The following is a 19267-nucleotide window of genomic DNA, read 5'->3' as shown; positions in this document are numbered from 1 at the left end:
TTCTAGGGTGGCATATCATCAAGCTTTCTGCTCATCCCTTCTAACCCTTACTTTAGACCAGGGATAAAGAACCTGTGACCCTCCAGATATTGTTAGAGTCCACCAACATATGGAGGGCCACAGGTTCCTCATCTCTGTTTTAGACTTTTCCAGTACAGTAGTACCTCCAGTTACGAACTTAATTCATTCCGGAGGTCCGTTTGTAACCCGAAACTGTTCTTAACATGAGGCACGTTTTCGCTAATGGCGCCTCATGCTGTTGCTGCGCCGGCAGCGAGCGACTTCTGCCCGCATCCCGGGGCAAAGTTCGCAACCGGAAGTATGTACTTCCAGGTTAGCAGAGCTCGTAACCCAAAGCATTCGTAAGGAGGGCGGTACGTAGCACGAGGTTCCACTGTATAGAAATCACAAGGACATCATAACTCAAATATTGCCAGCAGTAAAGAGAGCCCAAATTCCTGAGAAATCCCCAGCCTTAACCACTGTGATAACTTTGGTCATCTCCAGTGCTTTTTTTCTGGGGGAACTCACAGGAACTCAGTTCTGGTACCTCTCATGTGAGTTCCAGCACCTCTCAGGCAGGTGCCATTGCCATTCTAAGAGAAAGAGGGAGACATTCATGGTATGTTCCAGCACCTCTTTATCTAGTAAAAGAGCACTGGTTGTCTCAGTATAAGAAAGATGGTGAATATTACAGTTGTCTCTTGGTTTCTGTAGCATCACTGTGTTACATCACGAGTCATCTCATCAATACTACTTTGAGTTATTTATTCTGTTTTATAGATTTCGAACTTATATACCCCCCTATTGCTCTTGATTGCAATCCTTTTCCTTTCCTAAAGGAATTTATTCCACAGGCAAGGTTAGACCTGTTCCCCTCTGTAATACTGAGTCAGCTATCTCTGCAGATGGCCAGAGACAATAAAGCGCTGGAAAAAAGTAGTCTTGCCCAGCAGAAGACATTTCATCCCAAAGCATCCTTAACTGGGAGAATCTCTCAAGATTACTCAATTTCCTTGTGCAGTAGTAATGTGGCATGCTCTGACCTCAAGGAATGAACAAACAGAAGTACTTATTAATTCAAAACCATCAGATCTTCCTTAGTAAAACCACTATTTCAGGAGGACTACGGTAGCTCCCAAATACCAAGTGGAGCCCTGTTGCATTCCAAGAATCAGTTCTCCCACCAACATACTGTATTCCTTTTTAACTTGTGTGGCAAAGTAAAAACTTCCAACCCATCATGCAGGAAAGAGAACAAATAAAAAAGGCATTGGGAAAAGTGCTGAGACTTCCCTTCCCTCACGCAGAGTTTATATATAACCAAATGGCAGAGTACAAAAATCACACTGTTTATTTCAGGACAACACTATGCTCTTGTCAGATTACCAACATGCAAGTGTAGTTACATTGTTTTGCATTCGGCTATGAAGGTAATCATGAAGATTAAAAGTTGCACTTCTTTCCCAGCAGAGCTTAAAAAATAAAAATCTTTATTTAGGTAAGAAGATAATAAGCCAGCTGCTTGTATCTTATGTTGCAGAGGATGTCCTCAAATGCATTTATCCCCTTCAAAGAAATGTGTGAGGGAGAGAAAAAATAAGTACAGTCATACCTTGGATCTCAAACACCTTGGCTCCCAAACAAATCGGCTCCTGAACGATCGAAACCCAGAAGTGAGCGTTCCGGTTTTCAAACGATTTTCGGAAGCTGAACATCTGGTGCAGCTTCTGCGGCTTCCTGCAGCCAATCAGAAGCTTTGGTTTCCAAACATTTTGGAAGTCGAATGGACTTCTGGAACAGAGTCCATTTGACTTCCAAGGTACAACTGTATGTATGAATGTACATTAATGGCCCTGTACATCATGCCCACTAGCATCCTCGACCCTCCCACTGCCTAGGGTTCACCTACCTCAGAGGAAATACACACACACACACACACACACACACACTCTCCCTGCTTTATGAAACCTACTTTTCCCCAACCCTTACGAACAGCTGTGTTTGAGATCTCATGAGGAAACATGAGTACGGTTAAGTTAAGCCATACTTAAATATTGTTGGCTGAATGAGTATACACAGCCCTTCACAATGTTTTCCCCTGAAAATCCAGGGATAGTCATGAGTGATTGATTGTACAGTGAAAAGGGAAACATGCAAATGCATCCAACTAAGTTTTACTCAGTCAGTAGACTTATTGACATTGAAAGCCACTAGAGCCACTAGAGCAGATCCTCTTGAAATTGGCTTTTTTCCCCCACAGGTCCCCCGCCCAGTACAGATCACATTTGTTTCCATTGGCTTCCATGGTGAAAATAAGAATTCAAGAGAATTTTTAATTCTACTGCATCTGACTTTTACCCAAACTCTAAGGAAAATAGAGAAAGAGTTTGCACGCGCAAACTGACTGATACATGGGGGAAAGAAGCAACCAAAAGCGTGGTGTCCCCAGCAGTCTTTCAAAATTGCAAACATACCTACAAATGCAAGAAAGACAGCAACACTTGTGCTAAACTATGACTTAGAATAACATCCAAATACAGTGGATGCTTGGGTTGCAAACGTGATATGTGCGGGAGGCACGTTCGCAACCTGCAGCGCCGCGTCTGCGCACACGCGGGTCGCGATTTGGCGCTTCTGCGCATGCACAAGCGCCAAAACCCAGAAGTAACCCGTTCCAGTACTTCCACGTTCGGCACGGTGCACAACCCGAAAACACGCGACCTAAAGCGTCTGTAACCCGAGGTATGACTGTATGGCCTATGACTGTATAAAAAAGTAGATTCTGAACTGTAACCATTTACAAAGTAAGGTTCTGGGATAAATTCTGATACACTAACTTCAATACTGAACACTGAACACCTGCATGTGTATACATATTTTGTCAAGAAATCATAAAATATTAAGTGAGAAACATTGTTCAATTTGCTACTTTTCAGTGTAGTACTATCCACAATGTCATTTTCAGAATTCTAGTACCCCATATATGTTTAGCAAGAATCCTCTGTAGTTACAGCCTCTTCTTATATCTGTATTTTGCAAATCGCTGGCTCATACAAGCTGCCTTCACATCCCACTCACTACTTCACCTATCTGTGTTAGGCTGCTTCTTTATAATATTCTGTAAAAATACATGCATTGCACTTCAGATATGAAGGGTGCACACATGTATAAATCACCCCCTTTTCCTTTAAAAATATGCACGAGTAGAGCAGAAAAGACCATGTTTCTCCTTGCATATGTTGCAAATGAAAAAGCAGTGCATGTGTATACTTATGTGGGAGTATAAAATGTCATTTAGAAGCAGCAGGCTCACTTCAGCACATACATTAACTCTTCAAAGATTGGTGCAAGTGCTGAAGATCCTTTCAGTACTCACTCAGGCTACAAATACCATGCATACTTACCTAAAAGCAATCCCCACTAAACACCGTGATCCTTACTTCAGAGTAAACACACAGAGAATTAAGCCACATATCTGAGAACAGTTTGCACAACAGAGGGAATCTGTTCCAAATTAAACTGAAATCTAATTTCTCCATCTGTAAATTCCCTTTTTTGCTTAGTTAAGGTGCACTCAAAACAATATGCATGGGCTAAAGACACATTCAGGTTATTTTAGTCTTGCTTTCTTTAAAAAATCAGGCCCATATCACAGCAAAAACTATGGCTGCAAAGTGGGGTTTTTAAGTGATTTTGAAGTTCTCATTTTCCCAGTAATTCCTTGGAGGAAACCTAGTTTTCAGTGGTCCAGCCATACCTTGTTTTCCACTGGAAACTGCCATCCTGAGGTTTTATTCTGAAAACTTGCAGATTCTGAGTTATTTTCCAACTTCACAGTGACCCAGTTCAAATGTAACTCTAAGCCAAACTATAGGTTAGCCCAAATGTGCAGGCATGTGGAGTCATGGAGATGAGATTGCAGCCGCTTTGTTCCTTCTTCAGTCCTGTTGCTACTATGCTGCTATAGGGTAAGCTATGGTTGGACTTAATCGAGTGTTATCAGAATTTGGGCTTGAGATTTATTTCACTCCAAGAGCGGTAGCCAAGGTTTGTTCTTTGTTTACAGCTTGTGGTTGGTTTGAAGAAAGCAAAGCATGACCCTGGGTTTGGACAACATAAGTCAAATCATGGCTTAGCTTGAAGTAGCAGGAGTATCACAATCTTTTATCCATGTTTTGGCTTAGAATTACATGTGAACTGAGCAAGATCTATCTTCCACTCTGGTCCTTATTAGTTACCCACCTTACATCATGTAATATAACAATTAAGTATCAAAAATCTGACAGAAAAATATCTCAGCTCAAGAAGTATTGTTACCAGAACTATATGGAGAGAAAGCTTTAATCTGCACAGTTGGCTAAAATTTCTATCATTATATCAGACTCTATGTTCCTCTGCAAACAATACTTCTTTAACCTTCTGCAAGCCTCAGTAAAATTCTCCAAGGCTATGATATCAAGGGGCGATGATAATTGCTCTCGCCACATCACACCACCATTTCAGCAAAGCCTGATCAGAAATTCAATCATCTCCAGGTCAAATGCCAGAAAATTTTCCATCGTTATTATTAAAACTAAAAGCAAAAAATCCTGCAAGCCTACCCGTTCCCACCATGATGCAACATGGCAAAAAAGATCTCATTCATCCTGTGCTATAAAAGAAAAACTTTTGCTTAGTTCAGACCATTAGCTATTACGCATAAAGGACACCATGGTGAAACCATGGTACATGCACCAAGGCAGATCAACTACAAAAGCTCTCTGAACACACAAAGATAACCCAATTAATAGGTCTGGTCATTCAACTAATGCAAATGAATCAATGCATATTCTCATTGTGGCATTGTAAATGCTCCACCCTTCCCTTGTTCTTCAAATAATACGTTAGAAGATACAGAGAAACATTCTATAAATGTATTTTACTGTTTCTTGGTCTCTCCTCGAGAACTTGCTATACTTACATCATGGATACAACAAATTCCAATATTTCACAACCCTTACATGCCCCAAGCTATGTTATTTTTCAAATCAAAAACAGGTTGCAGAATTCACTTGTTGTAAAGTGACCTGACTATGCCAAGAGAAAATAAATTTGCCTTTCTTTTCTTTAACCATTCCTTTACATAAAGCCCAGAAAGCTTAGATTCATTAGAACGAGTTGGAAGGCAACGCAGACTTCAATAATAAGATAATAGGTACGTGAATAAAACCTAGGCATGTACTGAAGCAACAGATGCAGCTTCACAATGCCCACTTGAAGCAAAATCACCTGCATTCAGTTGTTAGCCATATCCGATTTCCCTTTTAATCAGCAATGCATGGAAGACAAGCTGTCATTATGCCATTATTTATATTTGGAACTTACACATATGCACCCATCCCTGTGCCTTTGGAGATCTACTACTCATTTGCCTTGTCTTTCCTCAGCATCTTTTCACTATGCAGTCATTGACATGGCAGCTTCATTGAAAAATCTTTGGAAGACAAAATGCCAGTCAGCAGGCAGAGAGCTGCTGAATTGTATCAATGTGACATTTTAATGACACTGCATACCATGCAATAATATGAGAATTAACCGTATCACCTCTCTCCTGCAAGTGTGCATGAAAGGCTGGTGTGGCGAGGATGCAATTTAAAATACTGTACATGCAACCTAAGCTAGGCCAACTGCCTGTTTGAATATTCAAGTATAATTTCAGCACGCAGCATGTTTATTCAGAAGGAAACTCGGTTGGTTTTTTCCTTTCCCCCAAGACACAGCAGAAATACCAAAATGCTAACCCACCCACATGCAAGTAACCTCAACTACCACATCACAGGAGGAGCCCTGAAGATGCAGCTTAACATCATCACCTCCAGAACAATGTTGCCCGCTGAATATTTCAGCAGTAATGGGCAGTCTGGTGGTTTGGGAGTCTGAATTACAAGATCAACTAATATCCTCTAATTTCGAGCATACTGTGATATTCTTAGGGGGAGGAGGAGGGAAGAAGGCAGTCCTTTATGAATGCACATCTGGCCACCACCTATCTAGAAGGAGCGACACATTGTAAAGGGGAAAGGTCTGTTCTCAAATCATTTCACAGCAGCATCTGCCAAGAATCCTGTGCGCATTCACACGCACACACACACTTAACAAGCGCAGCATGAGCACAAATCACTCCACACAACGCTGCGGAACGAGAAGCGTTTCCTCGAGGCTCTTAATCCCACGGTCGTGGGTTCGAGCCCCACGTTGGGCAAAGGATTCCTGCGCTGCGGGGGGCTGGGGGTGGGGTGGGTGGGCTAGATGACCCTCGTGGTCCCTTCCAGATCTACGATCCGAAGGATCCCACGGCTTCTGCGATCCGCGAGCAGCAGGGGAGGGTCACCGGGAGGGCAAAAAAGGGAACCCGTCCCCATGTATTATTATTATTATTTCTCTTGCGAGATTTTTTGATGAAGGGCGGGATAGAAATCTAATAAATAAAAACATTCACACCCCGCCCATCTGGCTGGGTTCCCCCCCCCCAAAAAAAAAAATGTCCACGGGCTTGCTTCACTGTTGTTTAAAAACACACACACACACACACACACACAACGCGGGGCTGAGCTTGCGAAAGCGAGCATCTTTCCCAGCGCCCAAGATATGGCGAGGCGGCCTCTTGCGCGGACATCCCGCCGCAACACGCGTGTCGCCCTTTCCCACGACCGCCCAACCCCCACACTCCCGGTTTCAGGCCTCCAGAAGCACGAAACGGATGACGCCCCGAGATTTCCCCTCAGAAAGGGGCGGCGGGGGGGGGGGGTTTGGGGGGGGGGTGGGGGTGGGGAGGAGACCAGACCCGGTTGGGGGAAAGGCGCGCCCCCCCCCCTCACACATACCTGTATGTAGTTGGTCTCGCAGTACTCGGCGACCCGCTCGAGGTTGGTGTAGCTGTCGAAGAGGGCCCGGCGCCCCCCGGGGATCTCCTCCTCCAGCAGCATCTGCAGCTCCGCCATCTTCACATGCTCGCGCGCTCCGTCCCGCCCCTCTTCCCTCGCCTCCCCCCCCCCCTCAACCCCGCGCCTCAGCCGCGGGGACGGACAGCCGCCCCCTCCCCTCTCTTCTCCACCTCACACACACCACCACCCCCCCGCCCCACAAACACCCCCTTGCGACGGACGCCCTCCGACGGCCCCCGGCCGCGGCGCCTCACGCTCTTTCCCCTCGCCGTGAGAGAAACACCCACCGGCCAGGCGTCGGCGGAGGCGCGGCGCAAGCGGCCAACAGCGGCGGACGCCACTGCGCAGGCGCCGGGGGCTTCCACAACGGCTGCTCCTCCTCCTCCCTCCCTCCCTCCCTCCCTCGTTCGCGCGCGCTCTCCCTCGCTCACGCGCACGCGCGCATGCTCCCCGCTTCCCTCACACGCAAACCCCGCCTTCCGCGGTCTGCCGCCGTTCGGGCCGCTTCCGGTGTCCCCGTGTGCCCCGCCCCCCCCTCTCACGTCATGGCGGCCTGTGGGGAGAAAGGCTTGGCGGGTGAGGGGGGGGGAGGAAGTTGGGGGGAGTGGAGTGAGGGATGCGATGGGGTGTCTCCTATGCCCACACATCCCCTTGTGTGGGGAGAAAGGAATAGTGGTGGCTGGAGAGGAGGTGAACTGGATGCCACAATTCCACCATCTGCTGGGTGGGGGTGAGGGAGCTCATTCAGCCTCCCCCCCCCAAAAAAAATTATTAGTATTATTATTATTCAGTCTCAAATAGAGAATAAATGTTGATCATTGCACAAGGCAAATGTTGTTGTTTAGTCGTTATGTCGTGTCCGACTCTTCGTGACCCCATGGACCAGAGCACGCCAGGCACTCCTGTCTTCCACTGCCTCCCGCAGTTTGATCAAACTCATGCTGGTAGCTTCGAGAACACTGTCCAACCATCACGTCCTCTGTCGTCCCCTTCTCCTTGTGCCCTCCATCTTTCCCAACATCAGGGTCTTTGCCAGGGAGTCTTCTCTTCTCATGAGGTGGCCAAAGTACTGGAGCCTCAGCTTCAGGATCTGTCCTTCCAGTGAGCACTCAGGGCTGATTTCCTTCAGAATGGAGAGGTTTGATCTTCTTGCAGTCCATGGGACTCTCGAGTCTCCTCCAGACCATAATTCAAAAGCATCAATTCTTCGGTGATCAGCCTTCTTTATGGTCCAGCTCTCACTTCCATACATCACTACTGGGAAAACCATAGCTTTAACTATACGGACCTTTGTTGGCAAGGTGATGTCTCTGCTTTTTAAGATGCTGTCCAGGTTTGTCATTGCTTTTCTCCCAAGAAGCAGGCGTCTTTTAATTTCATGGCTGCTGTCACCATCTGCAGTGATCATGGAGCCCAAGAAAGTAAAATCTCTCACTGCCTCCATTTCTTCCCCTTCTATTTGCCAGGAGGTGATGGGACCAGTGACCATGATCTTCGTTTTTTTGATGTTGAGCTTCAGACCATATTTTTCGCTCTCCTTTTTCACCCTCAATAAAAGTTTCTTTAATTCCTCCTCACTTTCTGCCATCAAGGTTGTATCATCTGCATATCTGAGGTTGTTAATATTTCTTCCGGCAATCTTAATTCTGGCTAGGGATTCATCCAGCCCAACCTTTCACATGATGAATTCTGCATATAAGTTAAATAAGCAGGGAGACAATATATAGCCTTGTCGTACTCCTTTCCCAATTTTGAACCAATCAGTTGTTCCATATCCAGTTCTAACTGTAGCTTCTTGTCCCACATAGGGATTTCTCAGGAGACAGATGAGGTGATCAGGCACTCCCATTTCTTTAAGAACTTGCCATAGTTTGCTGTGGTCGACACAGTCAAAGGCTTTTGCATAGTCAATGACGCAGAAGTAGGTGTCCTTCTGGAACTGCAAATACACATACGTAAGTACAGTCATACCTCGGGTTGAATGTGCTTCAGGTTGAGCACTTTCGGGTTGTGCTCCATGGCAACCTGGAAGTAACGGGGCTTGTTACTTCCAGGTTTCGCCGCTCGCGTATGTGCAGACGCTCAAAATGACGTCACACGCATGTGCGGAAGCGGCGAAACGCGACTCGTGCATGCGCAGAAGCGCCGTCGTGTCTTACGTTCCATTCAGGGTGCGGACGGGGCTCCGGAACAGATCCCGTTCGCATCCCGAGGTACCACTGTATATAAACCACATGCCTAACATAGCACAGGAGAGCAATCCAAAAGTTTTGACCTATGAAGCCATAAACAGCTCCAGACCGCAATACCTCAAGGGCAATACCTCTTTCCATAGGAACCTACCCAGACCCTGAGATCATCATCTGAGGCGCTTCTTCATGTACCTCCTGAAGGGGTCCAGAGGGTGGCAACATGAGAACAGGGCCTTCTCTGCGGTGGCTCCCCGTCTGTGAAATGCTCTCCTCAGGGAAGTTCACCTGGCGCCTTCATTATACACCTTTAGGCGCCAGACAAAAGCGTTCCTTTTTAACCAGGTCTTTGGTTGATTTGATTGACATCCTATGCCCTTTTAAAATGGTTATTGGGTTGCTGTTTTTATTTTGATTATATATTTTGTAGTTTTATATTTTGATTTTGTTCTGTGAACCACCCTGAAGGCAGTATATTATTATTATTATCAATAATAATAATAATAAAGCCATCTTGGCTCTCCTAAAGACTCTCAATATTTCCTCTGCCTCCTTAATCCCCCTTGCCTGAGAACAGGTAGGCAGATAGCAATTAAGGGAAGATTTTGAAGGGATTCCTCTCCTATATCTATATCCAGATGTTCTGCTTTGAGGGATGTCCGATGGTCATCCTGATGGTCTTATCAAATGCTAATGTATTGTGTAAACTGTGTCTGGAACTTTGTGAAACTCGCTAAATCCTCAGGAATATCACACCTTGCCCTGCCTGAGCCACAGTAACCCCACCTTGTGTGTGATGTAATTTCTGACCGTTTGTAGAGGGGGTGTCCTCCTTCTCCACGCCAAAATGCAAACCCTGAAAAGAGATGTTTCTTCTGGCTTCTAGGGTCTCTCTTGCCTCCTTGCTAGGAGGGGAGAGAACTCTGTGGCAACAGAAAAATAAAGATCATCCTTGCTTTCACTGCATCCTGCCTCCATCCCTTCATCTCTGACAGATTCTGGACTTAGGGGACTCAGTTCCTTGGGGAGTTGGGCAGCAAAAGCCAACCACCCTTATTTTTCTATATCACTTTCATTAATTTACCGTATTTTTCGCTCTATAAGACGCACCAGATCACAAGACGCACCTAGTTTTTGGAGGAGGAAAACAAGAAAAAAAATATTCTGAATCTCAGAAGCCAGAACAGCAAGAGGGATCGCTGCGCAGTGAAAGCAGCAATCCCTCTTGCTGGTCTGGCTTCTGGGATAGCTGTGCAGCCTGCATTTGCTCCATAAGATGCACACACATTTCCCCTTACTTTTTAGGAGGGAAAAAGTGAGTCTTATAGAGCAAAAAATGCGGTATTTATTGAATTTTTATACCGTCCTATAGCCGGATGTCTCGAGGCAGTTCACAGAACAAAATCAAAATATAGAGCTGTGATATACCTAATCAAAATAAGAACAATAACCCAATAACATTCCCCACAAAAAGAACCACATTTTAAAAGGGCATATGTGTTGCAAATGAGGCTATTTTTCTTTTTCGCCCTTGGCACATGGCCTCGAACCAGCACACAGCCTTCTGGAACCCAATCTATTGTTTAACGGGTCATTTACTTACTTGCTGTTGTTGTTTTTCAAAAATGCATCTATAAGCCATCCTAATTTGAGAATTGTACATAGTATCATAGAATTGTAGAGGGACCACGAGGGTCATCTAGTCCAACCCCCTGCAGTGCAGGAATCTTTTGCCCAACATGAAGCTCAAACCAACAACCCTGAGATTAAGAGTCTCGTGCTCTACCGACTGAGCTTTTTTATTTTTAAAACGGGAAACCCACAAAATTTATGGCTGGGTAAAAGATTTATTGCAGGATAAATGTTTGGGGACCAAATGTGTGGCAAGTCTTGCCTGGAACTAGGCTCTAATTCACAAAAAGCTAGTGCCGTAATAAATCTGTTAAAATTCACAGTATTTATTGGTTCTTGCAACAGACTAATGCGGCTACCCCTCTGGAATCTTGACTGGAAAGATTGCTTCAGCTATTATTTCCAGTAAACATATATTCACCAGCCCCAATGTGCTAGGTGCTGCCTCTGGGCTTCTTACCAATTTCTGAAGGGAGACTAGGATTCTTGCAAAAGACTGCTAGACTCGGTCAGCCTTTGTCTGATCCAGAACAGCACTTTTCTTGTTCTTAAACGAGAGTGCTCTTGGGAATACATAACATAGATTTCGCCTTAACTGAGCACACAATCTTGCTTTGTTAATTTAAAACATGTCAGTGGATCACAAGGGCTCTATTAATAAGGTAGACCACACAAGACTGAAGTCAGCCTGTCCCTCCTATACGAAAGGTAATCTTATGCATACTTACTTAGAAGCAAGCCCCACTGGGGAGAGTGGGAATCAATGCTTTTAATTTATTTTTATTTTTCTAATGTGTTACGCTCCATGGGTAGCTAACAGAGTTGTAACCCTCTCGTTAAAATCAACAGGACTTAACTTTGGCTAGATCATGCCCAATGTTTGAAAACCTTTGCACAGTGGAGGCTTAAAAAATAATCATAAAATTGACTAGAATATAAATTGATGTAGCTACTGTTGAGAGTAGTTAAAACAAGAATTGTGAAATACCTGTTACTGTCACAAAGATAAATGCCATTTGGAATACTGATGATCTCTTTGTAAAAATACGTATGCAGAGAAATAGCATCCCGCTAAATAACTCCTCTCATGTTACACATTTGCCTTCCTGGATTATAATTTCAATCATTAAACCTATTGAAAGCCACAACAAGGCCAAACTCCCTGTTTAGAGTTTAGAAAAACAAATGCATCTTTTTACTCTGGAGATTAACAATCAGAGTTCCCTAATGTTGCATATATTTCCAGAATGCTTTTGTATTTTGTCATTATTTGCCACGTGAAATAGTGGAGAGTGCAAAATATGGTCTGAAGCTCAACATCAAAAAAATGAAGATCATGGTCACTGGTCCCATCACCTCCTGGCAAATAGAAGGGGAAGAAATGGAGGCAGTGAGAGATTTTACTTTCTTGGGCTCCATGATCACTGCAGATGGTGACAGCAGCCACGAAATTAAAAGACGCCTGCTTCTTGGGAGAAGGGCAATGACAGGCCTAGACAGCATCTTGAGAAGTAGAGACATCACCTTGTCAACAAAGGTCCGTATAGTTAAAGCTATGGTTTTCCCAGTAGTGATGTATGGAAGTGAGAGCTGGACCATAAAGAAGGCTGATCGCCGAAGAATTGATGCTTTTGAATTATGGTGCTGGAGGAGACTCTTGAGAGTCCCATGGACTGCAAGAAGATCAAACCTCTCCATTCTGAAGGAAATCAGCCCTGAGTGCTCACTGGAAGGACAGATCTTGAAGCTGAGGCTCCAGTACTTTGGCCACCTCATGAGAAGAGAAGACTCCCTGGAGAAGACCCTGATGTTGGGAAAGATGGAGGGCACAAGGAGAAGGGGGCGACAGAGGACGAGATGGTTGGATAGTGTTTTCGAGGTTACCAGCCTGAGTCTGACCAAGCTGCGGGGGGCAGTGGAGGACAGGAGTGCCTGGCGTTCTCTGGTCCAGGGGGTCACGAAGAGTCGGACACGACTAAACGACTAAACAACAACAATATTCCCCACTCTCCTAAATTGTCGCCTGTCAAAGCATGAGATATCCAATACCTGAAAACGAATGTCCTTAGGAGGAAAATAGTAACATTGAATTCAGCTGATACACCTGAGTTCAAATCGTGTATCCCCTGGATCCCTAAATGATTACTAGGATTTATCAATGTTGCATAAATTATACACGCATAGTCCACTAAGTGCAAGGTATTTCCACCATTCTGGAATAAATGAGATTTTACCGTTCTGTTTATACCTGTCTTAGAAAAGATTAATTACTGGTTCTCATGAAAGTTATATCCAATTCCACCAAGTATTTATAAGACAATAAAGAACTAGGAAGGACAAAATTGGATGTCATTTTCCAGCATTCAGCTGTGAATTTATAGCCGTCAAAGCTGTATTGCAGCAGAGCAACACCCTTGTGAAAATTTCATTTCGGTATGTTAAGTCGAGAATCAATTACATAGGAAAAGGTGCAGTTTTCAAGTGCCTCTTTGTGAAACAGTCTTCTTGTTCTAAATTAAACTGCTCAGAGATAAGGCAGCATCCAGATGGCTTCCTCTGTGGCTGGTTTAGCACTGTAGTGCTAAATCAGAAAAAAGGGGAAAGGCATTTCAGGAGAGAGGTGACAACTATTTTTTGTCAAACTCTTTGCACTTATTCTTTTGGACTGAGTATCCCTTGGTAGTTCGCCACTCCTTAGTCTGCCGTTTGGACTTCTTGTTGTTTAGTCGTGTCTCTTCGTGACCCCACGGACCAGAGCACACCAGGCACTCCTGTCTTCTACTGCCTCCTGCAGTTTGGTCAAACTCATGCTGGTAGCTTCGAGAACACTATCCAACCATCTCGTCCTCTGTCGTCCCCTTCTCCTTGTGCCCTCCATCTTTCCCAACATCAGGGTCCTTTCCAGGGAGTCTTCTCTTCTCATGAGGTGGCCAAAGTACTGAAGTCTCAGCTTCAGGATCTGTCCTTCCAGTGAGCACTCAGGGCTGATTTCCTTCAGAATGGAGAGGTTTGATCTTCTTGCAGTCCATGGGACTCCTCAAAAGCATCAATTCTTCGGCGATCAGCCTTCTTTATGGTCCAGCTCTTACTTCCATACATCACTACTGGGAAAACCATAGCTTTTACTATACGGACCTTTGTTGGCAAAGTGATGTCTCTACTTTTTAAGATGCTGTCTAGGTTTGTCATTGCTTTTCTCCCAAGAAGCAGGCGTCTTTTAATTTTGTGGCTGCTGTCACCATCTGCAGTGATCATGGAGCCCAAGAAAGTAAAATCTTCACTGCCTCCATTTCTTTCCCTTCTATTTGCCAGGAGGTGATGGGACCAGTGGCCATGATCTTCGTTTTTTTGATGTTGAGCTTCAGACCATATTTTTCGCTCTCCTCTTTCACCCTCAATAAAAGTTTCTTTAATTCCTCCTCACTTTCTGCCATCAAGGTTGTGTCATCTGCATATCTGAGGTTGTTGATATTTCTTCCGGCAATCTTAATTCCCTAGTCGTTTGGACTACCAGGTATCAAACATTGGTTGGCACAATGAACAGCATACCTAACAATTGAAAAGAAAAACCCTTTATCTGCAGTGCACACATACATCATTTAGTGATGGGTGATGAACAAGTTCCTCTCAGTTTGATTCATAATCACTTCATTATTTACAAGCTTTGTCTGCTGTCTTTCAGAAAAATCTCATCTGTTTTCCAAGAGTGCCCCCACCACATGAACACACATTTTTCGATTGTTTCCCCTCCTTTAATCTGCCCTAGACAGCTACTTGGAAGAAGGCTCCCCCTACCCAAAATGCACCCAGGAGCCAATAAATCTTTTACGTGTGAATGGAGAAACACTAATCACATAAAACATTTGGAAGAACTGGGTCGAAAAGAGATGCTCTTTTGAAAACAAAAAGCTGCCTAGGCAGGTGATCAGATCATATGGTTCACAGGAAACAAGACGGATTTCATTGAGCGTTAAGAGGCCAAACAATATTGACACGTTCACCTACAAAGTGTGGGGTCTAGTCTGCACAGAATCACAGAGCAGAACGTTTGGGAGAAACGATGCTTCAGTTATATTGCACCTGCTCTTTACGGGATCAGGCAATTATTACAAATTTACTAATATTACTCATTGGGACTTGTAGCATTTTCACCACCGGAGAATGGTAGGAGCTAAAGAACTGCAAGTTGCTAAAGTAAAGGAGAATGCTCTGTCACAGGTTACTAAACCATCCTCAGACGACTCGTAGGGAAGAATGAATTACCGTATTTTTCACACTATAAGATGCACCAGACCACAAGATGCACCTAGTTTTTGGAGGAGGAAAACAAGAAAAGAAATATTCTGAATCTCTGAAGCCAGAACAGCAAGAGGGATCGCTGCGCAGTGAAAGCAGCAATCCCTCTTGCTGTTCTGGCTTCTGGGATAGCTGCACAGCCTGCATTCGCTCCATAAGACGCACACACATTTTAAGAGGGAAAAAGTGAGTCTTATAGAGCAAAAAATGCGGTACAACAGGTAAACCACTTTGTCCATGTCTGAAAGCATCCCAGTTAGTGTTTCCCCATGTCGCATTCTGATGCTCCAACCTGCCAGGCCTAGTGCGTCCCTCATACACTAGTCTTGCTAGGGAGTTTCCCCAAAATATTGGATCTGCCAACCCCTGTGAGCAGTTTAATTAGGACTTTGGGTTCAACGGCTTGATTATTGCTAAGGTTACCTGCAAGCCCTGTTCCTTGGATTGATTGCTGGTCATTGCTGCTAGGTAAAAGCATGCATTGCTATTTTCCGTCACATTGTCCTGCCTCCTTAGGCTTCTGTGTCAGGGATTTGCATGCAGGGAGAGGTCCAGCTGATGTGTAGCACCTCCCTAACAGATCTGGACTGCGTTGGTGAAATATGCAAACAACAAAAGTGATTACCCAATTGTGTCTACTTTTGAAGGAATGGGTTTCCGAAATCTAAAACCTGGCTGTGCAGTCAGTCTGAAATGGGCCTCAAAATCCCCGTTTCTCCTTCTCCAAGGATGCATTAGCTAAAAACCATTAACTTGAGCTCATGTATAACAGGAACCCAGCTGTACAAACATAACCATCTCCCTTATCAGTCCATGAAGGCTGTAATGACGGATGGCCTTGTCAGTTCCGAGTGGAGCAGGGATGGCACATCTTATCTTACATCCTGACCACACTGATGCACAGACCTTGTCAGCCCCCATGCCCGGGAACAGCGCCAGGAGTGCTCTTAGAGTTGGTGACCTTCTTACCCCAATATAAGGAATACAGGAACAGGAACATCCTTTTATGGTCAAGAGTACCAGAACAGGAACATCTGTTTATGGTCATGGATGTCAACTTAGGTGTATAAGCTGACGTGTCTGGATTCCTGGGGAAGGGGGGAGAGGGTGCCTGGAGGATATATATATTGTATGCAATTTATATTGCTTTTGTGCTTGCTGTGAACTGATTCACGCAGTGCCTTCTGCTATCCGGAGAGCAGAATAAACTCTTTCTCTGAACCAAACCTCAGTGTCATTTGACTTCCGTCCGGGAGCAACGCTCACCCAACCAATCGGTAAAGTCTAATAAGGCTACATTTCGGCTTTCACTGAGGTGGCAAACCTGTGTCTGAGACTGTAGGTGTGACTCTGAGCTACCATGAATGATTGAATGCTGTTTCTTTCAAAAAGGTCCCCGTCAAAGAAACCTAGATGTCAGGGATAATGGTTCTAGCTTAGCTTTCTCCCTGACATGCATGTTTTCTGTGAGCGGGGGTTTATTTTTGCAAAAAGGAATATTTAGTTATGTGCTCATTGTCATCCAAAGCTCTATAACCCAGAGCAGATTAACCACCTCGCTGAGAACTCAGTTTCCTCAGTAATCTCAGGCAAATCACTCATCACCTCCGCAACTTCTCTTTGATTAGGCTACCCCAAAGCCAGAATGTTGGAAGAATTCTTTCCCGTTTACCCCTCTGCCATATTTGCATCATTTCACACGTGAATTATTTCCTTTAGGAGCTGAACTCTTTAAAAATTGAGCATTTATATCGTTGTTGTTCGTTACAATCTTTCATTGAGATGCATTCAGAGCATTTGTAGGGGGATTAATATATTTGGCTGTATAGGGAGGCTGAAGAGGAAAATGGTTATAAACTAAAAATATTTCTGGAACACTACAATGTGTAAAAGTTCCATTAACCCCAGTTCCAACGGCGCAAACAGCTTCATCACAACATGAAACAAGTGGCCACAGTACTGGAGGCAGTGGAAGGCAGCTCAGTCCATAGACGTGTGGTTTCCAAATACTTCTATTGATTTAGGTAATGTTTCTAAGGAATACTAGCCTTAGATTAAGCCATAAAGATTAATGTAGATTAAATTAACCCATGATCCACCAGATATTGGTGGATTTCAAAGCCCATCAGCCCCAGCCAACCTGGCCAGGGTTCAGGGACAGGGAGAGGTAAATTTCACACATTATCCAAACAGCCAAACATTCTCTCTCTGTGCCATAAAGGAGAGGCTTATATAAAAGGTGTTAACCATGACAGCTATGGGACGCGGGTGGTGCTGTGAGTTAAACCACAGAGCATAGGACTTGCCGATCAGAAGGCTGGTGGTTCGAATCCCCGCGACGGGGTGAGCTCCCATTGCTCGGTCCCTGCTCCTGCCAACCCAGCAGTTCGAAAGCACATCAAAGTGCAAGTAGATAAATAGGTACCGCTTCGGAGGGAAGGTAAACGGCGTTTTCGTGCGCTGCTCTGGTTCGTCAGAAGCGGCTTAGTCATGCTGGCCACATGACCCGGAAGCTGTACGCCGGCTCCCTTGGCCAATAAAGCGAGATGAGCGCTGCAACCCCAGAGTTGGCCATGACGGGACCTAATGGTCAGGGTTCCCTTTACCTTTACCTTTTAACCATGACAGCTACATCTTCATTCTTTGCTTGTGAGCATTCTCCCTTCTTTTATTTTCCTTCATAGATTTATATACCACTCAAAACCAAGATAGTACGTAAGCGGCGTACAAAGTAACAAAATACCATATGAATGTCTTAACAAATCATGAAATGGGGGAATTGCGATGCAATGCAATATAGAATGTTACGATTTCTCCAAAGCCAAAATGTAGAAGTGCGTTTTGAAAACATCTTAGAAAGTCAGGGTTCCCTTGCTCTCCCTCCCTACCTCTTGCCAAGGCATATTAGCCTGACTTCCAAATTCATCTGGTTTGAAACAGAATGTTGGGTTAGTTGGACCATAGTTTGATCCAGCAAGACTTAAACTCTTAAAAACTCCAGCACCTCAATCACTATCTTCCCTTGTGTGTTTTCACCTCACGAGCATCCCTTGTTTCGAAACAATCCCAGGGCAATTTCAAGATGTTTGGAAAGTAACCATGGAGACAGCACAAAATACAAGGACTGCTGCATCAATGTGTTTGGCTTCCTCTGAATACCCTTGAATTATCTCAGTCTTAAAGAATGAACCATTTGTATGTCACGTACCTCCAGACATGGGACAATCCTTGATGTATTTCAGAGCCAAGGAAACCAATTTGAAACAAATGTTTATAAAGAAGAGTCTTTCTCTTTGTCCCTGCTCTGTAAGTTTTTCCACCTGAGATTCTCCATGCTTGTAAAAAGTTTTATGATCCAAACTCTTAGGATAATAGAGAAGACAACTGCAATCTAAGCTGTTTGCTAATCCTGTTTATTTTATCTTTTCTTTTTTACTGAGTTAAGACTCCATAAACCTTATTTATATTTTATAAGTCACTTTGTTCAACATAGCTATGCAGGGATAATTAAATAATTCATACTCTGCTAGGGATACATAGATTTACATTTAATGTGGACAACTGTCATCTAGATTGTGATACTTGATTTTCTTAGATTTAAGAATCAATATAAAAGGCGTTCATCTCATTCCTTCCAGCTGTGTGCCTACTTGTGCAAGCCTAAGCATGATTACTCAGAAATGAGTAAGTACTACTGAGTTCAATGGAGCTTACCCCATAGTAAGGGTGCTTTAGATTTTCAGCCTTTTGCACCATTCCCCCATGTGTTTGTCATCAATTAGTGCATCCCTTATTGGTCTGCTTGTGGGACATAAAAGGAGTTTCCATTAAAGACATGAAGGAATGGGTTTCCCAAAACCCAAAACTGACTGTGCAGGCAGTTTTAAACTGCATCAAAATCCCTATTTTCCCTTAGCTAAAATGCATAAACTTGAGCTGTTGAGCAAATGCTTAACAAGAACACAGCTCTCTCCTTTATCAGTCACAGCAAGGGATGGCCCTGGCTCTCTCTAGGGGAACAGAGAAAACACGTCGATACCTTATCTTATGTGCTGACCACAAAAGACGCACAGACCGATGTCCGGGAAAAACGCCAGAAGCGTGTTCCCGGAGATGATGACCACTTCCTCCCAGATAAGAGTAGGAAGGAAGATCCTTTTATGGTCAGAAGTACAGGAAGGAAGATCCTTTTATGGTTGAGAATACCAGAGCAGGAACATATGC

The 19267-nt window shown here is 44.3% G+C and overlaps 1 protein-coding gene across 16 annotated transcripts in view; it reads right to left on the bottom strand.

Annotated features, from left to right (window-relative positions):
* ABI2 (abl interactor 2) overlaps positions 1-19267 on the bottom strand; it is a 71674-nt gene that overhangs the window by 46005 nt on the left and 6402 nt on the right. For 4 of the 16 annotated variants that reach the window (XM_079979570.1, XM_079979558.1, XM_079979562.1 and 1 more), the window contains exon 1: positions 6867-7095. The exons of 1 other annotated variant lie outside the window; for it this stretch is intronic. In XM_079979570.1, the coding sequence (XP_079835696.1) occupies positions 6867-6983 (117 nt within the window). In that variant the 5' untranslated portion in view covers positions 6984-7095. Of the gene's footprint in view, positions 1-6866; positions 7101-19267 lie in introns of those variants that run through there. 11 more of the 16 variants (XM_079979556.1, XM_079979568.1, XM_079979569.1 and 8 more) reach the window with 6 other exon arrangements.

The sequence above is a fragment of the Podarcis cretensis genome (genome assembly GCF_951804945.1).
Source record: "Podarcis cretensis genome assembly, chromosome: 1".
Taxonomy (NCBI): Eukaryota; Metazoa; Chordata; class Lepidosauria; order Squamata; family Lacertidae; genus Podarcis; species Podarcis cretensis.
The sequence above is the reverse complement of the archived record's forward strand: the minus strand, read 5'-3'. Positions and strand labels throughout refer to the sequence as shown.